Genomic DNA, 10,570 nt, shown 5'->3' with positions numbered 1-10,570 from the left:
CCCCCAGCCAGCAGCGCTGGCTGGGGGATTCTGGGAGTTGAAGTCCACCCATCTTCAAGCTACCAAGGTTGAGAAACACTGCTGTAGCCGGATAAAGGCTACAGATATTACAAGAATAGCAACAGCATACAGCGTTGAGGGAGATTGATGTGTATGATACACAGACAGACAGACACACACAGAGTACAGGTAGTTCTCAACTTATGACCACAATTGAGCCCAAAATTTATGTTGCTAAGTGAGAAATTTGTTCAGTGAGTGTGCTCTGTTTTACGACCTTGCCACATTTATTTATTTTTATTTTATTTTATTTCAAATTTATATACTGCACCTTCTCCCAAGGGACTCAGGGCGGTGTACAGCCAGATAAAAACATACAATACAAACATTAAAAACAATTAAAAGGATATATATTAATTTGGCCCCAATTTAAGATAACAAACCAATTAAAAAATATTTAAAAATATGTTAAAAAATATGTTAAGCCAGCCCGGCTTGCTGAAAAAAGAAAGTTTTAAGGGCACGTCGGAAGGCATGTCGAGGTCTTGGATTCTCCTTATCTCTGGGGGCAGCTGATTCCAGAGGGTAGATGCCTCCACAGAGAAGGCCCTCCCCCTGGGAGTCACCAGCCTACATTGTTTGGCTGATGGCACCCCGAGGAGGGGTGAATCAATGCAGTTCTTAAATTAGCAACACAGTTGGGAAGTGAATCTGGTTTCCCCATTGACCTCCCTTTTCAGGAAGTCGCCAAAGGGGATCACATGATCCCGGGACACTGCAACCGTCATAAATGTGAGTCAGTTGTCAAGCATCAAAACGTAAATCACATGACCATGGGGATGCTGCAACGGTCATAAGTGTGATAAATGGTCATGAGTCACTTTTTTCAGTGCTGTTGAATGGTCACTAAATGAACTGTTGTAAGTCGAGGGCTACCTGTATATACACATGTGCACATGAGCCAGGCTAGGATTCGATATTGGGATAAAACTTAAATATTAGAAATCCAAATCTTTGGTCAAGGCAGAAGTGCCTCTTCCGTGCCAAGGTGCTGAATTGATACAAGGTATTTGACGTAGGTACAGCATTGTAAAAGGGCAAACTGACCCTAAACAGATACATCCTGTTGTTTACTGTTTATTACACCTCAAATGTCATGTATATCCTAGAGAAGAAAAACTGCTTCCCTTACTGTCCTTTTTACTGCTCTTGAGGCGCCTTTGAGCCCCTTATCTCCTCTTTTATTATGTCTTGAGCTCCGGAGCTGAGAACCTGAGCCTGTGGGAATCAGGCTGTTATGTCTTTCCTAGAGATAGATTAAAGGGTAACTTCTACGTGCGAAATGTTACACTCTTCGTAATAACTTTGTCTTTATACTGTATAAATATCTGGTTGAGATCAGTCATCACTGTTCAGACTTTTGTTTCGTGGTCCTCGGACTGTTTGAACCTTTGCGCAAATAAAAACTCTTTCCTGCACTGAAGAGCTTGTCCTAGTCCGTTATTTTTCCTACAACAGCTGGCACCCCAGATGGGACTAGGTGCAAGGCGATATTTCGCTGAGGACCGTTTCGACCCCTCGGGACCATCGGGAGGTCGCTCCTGAACATTCTCCAGGCGCCACGGAGATACGTCTCCGGGAGACAGCCGCGATAACCCCATGGCCCCAACGGTGCTCTGATCGAGTCCAAGAACCCTGCGGTGCAGGAAAGGTGGTCTGAACAAATTCCTGGCCAGGAATCTACGGAGTGGGAGCGTTTTTTTTTAAGTGAGTATATTGTAAAAGAATTGTACCTGTCTCATTTGAAGGCAGAAGAAGGGATTTGATCACTCCCTTGGACTCGGGGTAGGCTACCCTAACGAAGTCCGTGTCAGGTTGTGTGGGTGGTTAAGTCGTCGTATTTCTCGCTAGCGGCCGTGAGTTTCCGGGGCTACGAGTCGACGGCAGTGTGATAAGATGGGGGGGGCTCAGAGCGTGCCAAATACTCCTTTGGCATGTATGCTAAAAGGTTTTGACAAGTATTTTAGCAACCCTTCCTATCCGAAAGGATCAAAGGAGCGATTAAAATTTTTATGTAAGCATGTGTGGCCATTATTGGGGACAGGGTGGCCCCCGCAGGGATCATTAAGGGAGGAAACGGTGGATAAGTTGTGGGGGGTGATCGTAGTGAATCAGGATAAATATCCTGATCAATTTCAATACATTGATCAATGGGCGAGAGCCCTAACTGAAAAAGCTGAGGATTTGCTGCAATGTCAGGCTGAAATGGTCAGGCTGTGTGTATCCAGATCTGGCGGAAAGAGTAAAGGGGGGAGAGAAGGGGGGAGAAGTGAGCAAGAAAAAACCCAGGCAAAAAGAGGAGAGGAATATTCAAGGAGGAGAAAAGTATGGACAGAAGATGAGGAGGAGTTAGTTAGACCCCCACCGTATGCTCCATTGTGGCAGCAGCAGCCCCCAGTGCAGCAGCAGCCCCCAGCGCAGCCCCTAGACCAACAGCAGCAGTTGCCGGGAGCTGTAGGAGGAGAGGGAGGTAGAAATCAGAGACGCATGAGCGATCCTGGGGCGAGACCGAAAATAAGGAAAAGTCCCCCGGTGGAAGAAGGTAGTCGGAGTGAAGGAGAAGATCGGGATGATAAGGGGTTGAAGGAAGCATCAGGAGGAGAGCAAGTGGGGGTGCAAACTCGCGCGGTAACAGCGAAGCTGAAGGCTAGCAAGCAAGAAGTTACAGCGCCTTTGCGCCAGGTGGATCAGATAATAGTAAACCAGCAGGGGCAGGTGGAACGTCAGCCCCTTTTTCAATACGTGCCGTTTACTACTACTGATCTTTTAAATTGGAAGCAACATTATGGGCCGCTGACTACTAAGCCCACTGAGATGGCGGACCTGTTTCAAACTATTATGTTAACACATAACCCAACGTGGCAGGATGTACAACAGTTGTTGCGCACTCTGTTAACTCCGGAAGAACGAGAAAAGTGGAAAGCGGCAGTTAGGCAGTGCGTGAAAGAGATGTTGCCAAATGATGCGGATGTGCAGCCGGAGGTGTTGGTCCGGGCGCCCGAAATAGATCCGGGCTGGGACCCTAAGGAAGAACAGGACCGGACACGCTTGAGGGAATATCAGAATTTGGTGGTGCAAAGTCTTAGAAGAGCAGGGAAGCCCCCAGTAAATATGTCCAAGCCATCTCTAGTGATGCAGGGTGCGGATGAAAGCCCGGAGAGTTTCCTGCAAAGATTGATTGAAGCGTATGAGTTATATACACAGGTGGATCCAAGGCAGGGGGATAATGTGCGGATGTTGAATGAAAGGTTTATAGCTCAAAGTTATGAGGATATACGGCGAAAATTGCAGCGGGTCGAAGGAGCATTAGGGAAGAACACGACGGAATTGTTGGAATTGGCACGGAAGGTGTATGTCAATAGGGATAAGGTGGAAAAGAAGGAGAGAGATGCCAGAATGCAAAAGAAGGCTGAGTTATTGGCAGTAGCACTACAGGGAGGAATGAGCTTCGACCCCAACCCGGGGACACCCCTGGGTCCTAACCAATGTGCCTATTGTAAAGGAGAAGGCCATTGGCAAAGAGAATGCCCCAGACGGATGATGAGAGGTAGAGGGATGATGAGAAGACCTGAATTTGGAGCAGGAATGAGGGGGCAGTTTGCAGGAAGAAGGGGAGAACGAGGAATGAGAGGGGGCTTGAATAGAGGATTTGGACAAAGAGGCTTGGGACGAGGCTTTGGTAGAGGAGCGAGAGGGGGCGCTGGACCAAGAGAAGCAGAAAGTATTGGATTGGCAGATATGGTGTGGTCAGATTGACGGGGACCAGGCTTGGAAGAACCCCCGCCTGAGCCGTTGGTTACAATGAGGATAGGGGGCCAGCAGACAACATTTTTAGTGGATACAGGAGCAGGTAGATCAGTTGTAAATAAGCAAATTGCAGCCCCTGGATCACGTAAAATCCAGGTTCAGGGGGTATCAGGACAGATTATGGGACGGCAGGTCCTAAAGCCTGTGATGTGTGATTTTAAAGGAGCTGAAATCCAACATGAATTTTTGTATATCCCTGAGTGCCCTATTCCATTGCTAGGCAGGGATCTGCTGAGCAAATTAGGGGCAACAATTTCTTTTGATGAAGGCAGTCAGAAAATGACCATAAGGCATTCTCCGGAGGAAATTTGGAGGTTGATGATAGGGAGACAGGTCGGTGAGAAGGAAAAGGAGGAAAAGTGGAGGATGTTTGGCGTGCCGGGTTTGTGGGCGGAGGACAATCCACCAGGTTTTGCAGCACACCACCCTCCAGTGGTGGTCGAGCTAAAACCGGGAGCAATGCCAGTCAGAATAAGGCAACGGCCCGTTTCATGGGAAGCGATCTATGCTATTTATGAGAGTATACAGAAATATTTGGAAGCGGGTGTTTTGGTGCCTACTCAATCCCCATGGAATACCCCAATTATCCCGATTAAAAAGGCAGATGGGTCTTTTCGCCCGGCCCAGGATTTGAGATTTGTGAATAGCCGAACAGTTACCTTACACCCGGCCGTGTCTAATCCATATACTTTGTTAAGTTTGATCCCACCCCAGGCGGGGTGGTTTTCTGTAGTTGATTTGAAGGATGCCTTCTTTACAATTCCTATTCATCCATCAAGCCAGCCGCTGTTCGCTTTTGAGTGGGAGAACCCTCATACGGGCACAAAAATGCAATACACATGGACTAGGTTGCCACAGGGGTTTAAAAATTCCCCGACATTGTTTGGAACAGCGCTGGCTAGGGACTTGCAGTACTACATGCCTCAGCAACCGGGGGATACAATTTTACAATATGTTGATGATGTTTTAGTGACTGGACAGACAGAGGATTTATGCTGGGACAATACTAAAATGTTATTAGACTTGTTGCTCGAGTGTGGGTATCGGGTATCAAGGAAGAAAGCTCAACTGGTGAAAGAGAGGGTGAGGTACTTGGGTTATGATATTGAGAAAGGACACAGGGCTTTAGGACCGGAGCGGAAACAGGCAGTTTTGATGCTGGCCGAACCTAGAACGAAGAGACAACTGAGAAGCTTTTTAGGGTTGGCTGGCTTTTGTCGTATTTGGATCCCCAACTTTGCTTTGATGGCAGCACCCTTGTATGCAGCCACCAGGGGCGCTAATACAGAACCCCTTGAGTGGGGGGGAGAACAGAAAAAAGCCTTCGAAGATATAAAACTTGCGCTGACTCAGGCGCCGGCGTTAGCCTTACCGAATTTGCAGAAGCCTTTTAATTTGTATGTAGATACAAGCAGAAATATTGCAGTGGGGGTGCTTACTCAACCGTTGGGAAGTTGGCAACAACCAGTAGCATATTTATCAAAACAGTTGGATGGAGTGGCGCGAGGCTGGCCGCATTGTTTAAAAGTGTTGGCTGCAATTGCAGAATTAATTCAGGATTGTAATAAACTTACTTTTTCCTGTCCAATAAATGTGCACTCTCCCCATGCGGTACAGTCCGTCTTGGATGCTAAAGGACACTTATGGATTAGTGGACAGAGATTGGCAAAGTATCAGGCAATCATGATTGAGAACCCCCAGGTGCGTTTGGTAATGTCTAATAGATTGAATCCGGCTACGTTATTGCCAACGGAAGTAGATACCCAACACAATTGTTTACAGGTATTAGACAAAGTTTATTCCACCCGCCCTGATTTAACGGATATCCCATTACCCAATGCACAGTTCAATTGGTATACGGACGGATCCAGTTATATTGTAGATGGATATCGGGTGTCTGGATATGCCATTGTAGATGATGAAGGAGTGGTGGAAGTGCCATACCCCGGTCATACATCCCCATGGATTATATTATGATAGACTTTACTGATATGCCTAGATGTGGATTGTTTAGAGCTTTGTTAGTTATGGTGGATATGTATACAGGGTGGCCGGAGGCTTTTCCAACAAAGACCAAACAGGCGCGGGAAGTGGCAAGGGTATTATTGAAAGAGATCATTCCCAGATTTGGAATCCCCAGTTATATCTCCTCAGATAATGGCCCCGAGTTTGTCCATCATATTAACCAGGCAGTTGCAAAGGCGGTAGGAATAAAGTGGCGGTTTCACAGTTCATTTCGGCCAGAAGCAGGTGGATGTGTGGAACGCTTGAATAGGACTTTGAAGGAAAGGATTACTAAGATTTGTACAGACAGTCATTTAAAATGGCCGGATGCTCTACCACTAGCCTTGTATGCCATTCGAAGCTCACCAAGGGGCCAGCACAAGTTGTCGCCATATGAGTTAATGTATGGACGACCGCCAGGGTTGTTAAGAAGAAATTTGGCAGGGTGGCCAGATTTGGGGCATAAAGGGGGGGTCTGGAATATGGAAATGGTACAAGAACTTAATAAGCAAGTTGAGAGGCTTCAGCGATACGTGATGGAACAAGTGCCCCCCCGGTTAATAACCCATTGTCATCCGTTCAAACCAGGGGATCAAGTGTGGGTTAAACATTGGAAGAAAGAGCCACTGCAAGGACGGTGGAAGGGACCTTTTACTGTTATTATGACTTCTCCCCTTGCTATTAAGATTGCAGAATCAAAATCATGGATCCACTGGACACGAGTCAAGGCGGCGGCAGAAACTGGATGGAAAGTGATCGTGGATAAACAAAACCCTACTAAGTTAACATTCAAGCGTGCTCAAAAATAGTTTTTTTCTCTATTTTATATAGGATACTTGGAAGTGTGGTCGATTGTGGGGATCCTCAACGGATCATAGGAGTGAACTACATACCCGGGTTGTCGTATTTCTTTTGGAAACTGATTAACGACAAGTGGCTGAAGAACGAAGGATCCATGTGGGAGGAGAATTGGATGTGGGTGTGTTGGGGATTGGGGGTATTGGGTCTGTTGATTATTGTGTTTTACAGGTATAAACAGTGGTTTTGTGGACGACCAAGGCACATCACGGCACCAGCTACTCCAATTCCTAACGGCCCGGATCTGCTCTTGAACACCCACTCAGTATAAACTGTTTGGTTATTAAAGAAATCTTGATTGTAATAAGCAAAGGGGCGATTTTTGAATGTATTAAGATTTTTTTCCAATGTGTTGGTTCTGTAATTGTGGATGTGAGTGCTGTTGTTGCACTCATTGTATAGACTGTGTTTTATGTACAGGGTGTTTGATTGAGTGTGACATAAAAATCATAGAAGAAGTACTAGAATACTATTTGGTGATAGGGTTAACGACACCTTCTTACACACTTAGGGTTACCCCCACCGTTGAGAGAGCATTAAGGGATCTGAACAAAAAGGACCGGGAGGATGCAGAATATGGTAATCATTGGACTGGGATTATGGATGAGCGGATGGGTAATGAGACTACGAAGTGAGCTAGACATTCCTATAACAGAAGCGGTGAGTGAGGAGAACTGTGACGCATGCATACGCACAACATTGCAGGGAACACGGGTTTCTAAAACTTTGATCTATCACACTCAGAAGCCTGACGGTTGTGGGGAGTATAAACCCCAAACCTGTCAGGTAAATAATACCATATATCACATGTGTGTGTTGAAGGATAAGGTACAATGTTACAACCCGGCAGAAGCTAAGCAAATCACTACTTATGAGATGTCAATATACACAACTGAATGTGGGAGAGAGGAACTTTTAAATAAGACGGAGTTTAGACAATTAGGAAAGTCAGTAGAGATAACATTTGATGCCTGTTTAGCTATCAATCGTAACTGTGATGTGTGGAAGTCAACATGTGGAACATTAGAATGGGAAAGAAGTTATATGTTGGACAAAAAATATATGTGCCGAAAGCAGGGAGAATGTAGTGATCGGGACACATATAGTTATTGTCCATACTGGACTTGTGCAGTTATGTGGACGGGAGATCAGCCAGGGGGCTCTCAAAGATGTAAGCTGGAAAACGGGGTAGCCAGTAGTAACTGCCAACGAAACCAATGTAACCCTATAAAGATTACATGTACCCCGACAAAATTGTGGAAGGAGGACTATGGATTAGGAATCTATGCAAAGGGAAAAGACCCTCTTGTAACCCTTCGATGGTATGTCACTAAAGTTACCAGGGCGACACAGGATACGAAAGGATTGTTCTGGTCATATTATTTGGAAATGGAAAAGTTGAATGTACCTGAAATTCCTAGTTATGTAACAAATACCTTTGTCAAATTAGCCGAAGATATAGCCCATACCCTGAATGTATCAAATTGTTTTGTTTGTGGAGGAACTAACATGGGAGAAAAATGGCCATGGGAAGCCCAGGAATTAAATTATTCCAAGGTTTTAGAAATGGATTATAAGGGTAATTTGTCATACAATAAGGGTAAGGATGGAGACTGGACCTTGACTACTAGTTTGGTAGGGAATGTTTGTTTTCAGAGAAAGATTGTGCCAGGCTGTTATCAGGTGGGAAACCTCATATGTACAGGAAAATGGGAAAGTAAGGTATGGTGGTCAGGAGCAAATGCCACAGAGGGACCTGATGAAATGGCCTTGTTTAAAGTAAACGGGTTATCCTTTTTAAAGGATCCAGATAATCAGACCCTTGAATGGCTGGCTCCTGATGGGCTATACTGGATATGTGGTAAGATGGCATATGGGGTTCTACCTAAATCCTGGTGTGGTGCCTGTGTCTTGGGATTAATTAGGCCTGGATTCTTTTTGCTTCCCCTTAAAACCCGACAGGTGTTAGGTGTCCCGGTATATGATGAGGTGGGAAATTTAAGACAAAGAAGGCATGTAGATACATCGGCAATAGGGAAGGTTAAGGTTGGGGGTAACCAACGTAGTTGGGGGAGTGAAGAATGGCCCGCAGAGCGAATTATTGAGGTTTATGGACCAGCTACATGGGCGGAAGATGGCATGTATGGCTATCGGACCCCTATATACATTCTGAACCGTTTAATTCGTCTGCAAGCGGTGGTTGAAATCATTACCAATGAAACTGTGAAAGGTCTTACTCAATTAGCTAGGGAAAGTGTCAAATCAAGGACATATATTATGCAGAATAGATTAGCTTTAGATTATTTGTTAGCTAAGGAAGGAGGGGTATGTGGAAAGTTTAATTTGACTAATTGCTGTATAGAAGTTGATGAAAGTGGAAAAGTTATTAAGGAAATAACAGATAAAATGGTTAAAATAGCTCATGTGCCAGTCCAGACATGGAAAGGCCTTAATTTACAGGATATGTTTTCAGGATGGTGGCCAAAGTTACCTGGCCTGCAGGCCATTTTTGGCCTGGTAGGACTAATAGCTGCAGGGTGTATTTTTCTCCCATGTATTTTACCTCTGTTTGTTAAAACTATCTCTAAAAGTCTATCCTTGCTGGTGGAACGTAAGACTACTGCTCAGGTGATGGCTATGTGGGATTATAAAAGGCTCCAGCAGGAAGAGGACTTAGAGGTGTGACTCGTCTGGTTATCTCAGATGAGTCACAAAGGGGGGTATGAGCCAGGCTAGGATTCGATATTGGGATAAAACTTAAATATTAGAAATCCAAATCTTTGGTCAAGGCAGAAGTGCCTCTTCCGTGCCAAGGTGCTGAATTGATACAAGGTATTTGACGTAGGTACAGCATTGTAAAAGGGCAAACTGACCCTAAACAGATACATCCTGTTGTTTACTGTTTATTACACCTCAAATGTCATGTATATCCTAGAGAAGAAAAACTGCTTCCCTTACTGTCCTTTTTACTGCTCTTGAGGCGCCTTTGAGCCCCTTATCTCCTCTTTTATTATGTCTTGAGCTCCGGAGCTGAGAACCTGAGCCTGTGGGAATCAGGCTGTTATGTCTTTCCTAGAGATAGATTAAAGGGTAACTTCTACGTGCGAAATGTTACACTCTTCGTAATAACTTTGTCTTTATACTGTATAAATATCTGGTTGAGATCAGTCATCACTGTTCAGACTTTTGTTTCGTGGTCCTCGGACTGTTTGAACCTTTGCGCAAATAAAAACTCTTTCCTGCACTGAAGAGCTTGTCCTAGTCCGTTATTTTTCCTACAACACACACACATAGTGCTTCAGGCTAGGGATGGAGGTAATTGAAATGAAGGACTTTTTAGGAATGCTTTCAGAATGTTCATTAGAAAAAATAATTGCAAATATTAAAATATAACGCCAAGGGAGTCAACATGGCAGGACTGCTGCACCTGAGGGAGAAGCCTTACATGGCAGCCACATGGGGGACAAGTAATGGCATGTGCATTGTTTGATGATGCTTGTGCTGTCCCCAAGGGTTATCTGGATGGGTTGGAGGAAGCAACTTGAACAGCTTCTCATCCATGTGGCTGAGCAACTTACTGTACAGCTTGTAGATACCGTTGTTGGCTGTGTTTGCACGACACCCTAAACTATAAACTACAATCTGTCTTCTCATGTTGCATGAACTCAGTCCCAGGTCATCCCCAGGAAAAAAAAACTAAAAAGCCAAGATGGTCCCCACAACCATGTAATACATATTTTAAAGGGTGGATAGCTTCAATCACATGGTCACAGCTGTTATCTTGACTTTTTTTAAAAATCCTTTTCCTCTAGGGTGCCCTGCTCAGTCCAATTGTTTATTA

At 44.9% G+C, this 10,570-nt stretch overlaps 2 protein-coding genes across 2 annotated transcripts; both read left to right on the top strand.

The window, feature by feature from the left end:
- The first annotated feature begins 959 nt into the window (after nucleotides 1-959).
- Nucleotides 960-9,978, top strand: LOC148116383 (endogenous retrovirus group 3 member 1 Env polyprotein-like). The gene is made up of 2 exons (XM_087871718.1): nucleotides 960-1,767; nucleotides 6,703-9,978. Exon 2 carries the CDS (start codon nucleotides 7,297-7,299, stop codon nucleotides 9,412-9,414), a length of 2,118 nt encoding a protein of 705 aa, XP_087727844.1. The 5' UTR covers nucleotides 960-1,767; nucleotides 6,703-7,296; the 3' UTR covers nucleotides 9,415-9,978.
- On the top strand, nucleotides 1,957-3,816 carry LOC148116384 (uncharacterized). Its single transcript, XM_087871724.1, has one exon. It carries the CDS (start codon nucleotides 1,957-1,959, stop codon nucleotides 3,814-3,816), a length of 1,860 nt encoding a protein of 619 aa, XP_087727850.1.
- Nucleotides 9,979-10,570: the final 592 nt, after the last annotated feature.

The sequence above is a fragment of the Pantherophis guttatus genome, chromosome 1 (genome assembly GCF_059756535.1).
Source record: "Pantherophis guttatus breed Tessera chromosome 1, ASM5975653v1, whole genome shotgun sequence".
NCBI lineage: Eukaryota > Metazoa > Chordata > Lepidosauria > Squamata > Colubridae > Pantherophis > Pantherophis guttatus.
Note: the sequence above shows the minus strand (reverse complement) of the source record. Positions and strands in the feature narration are given on the sequence as shown.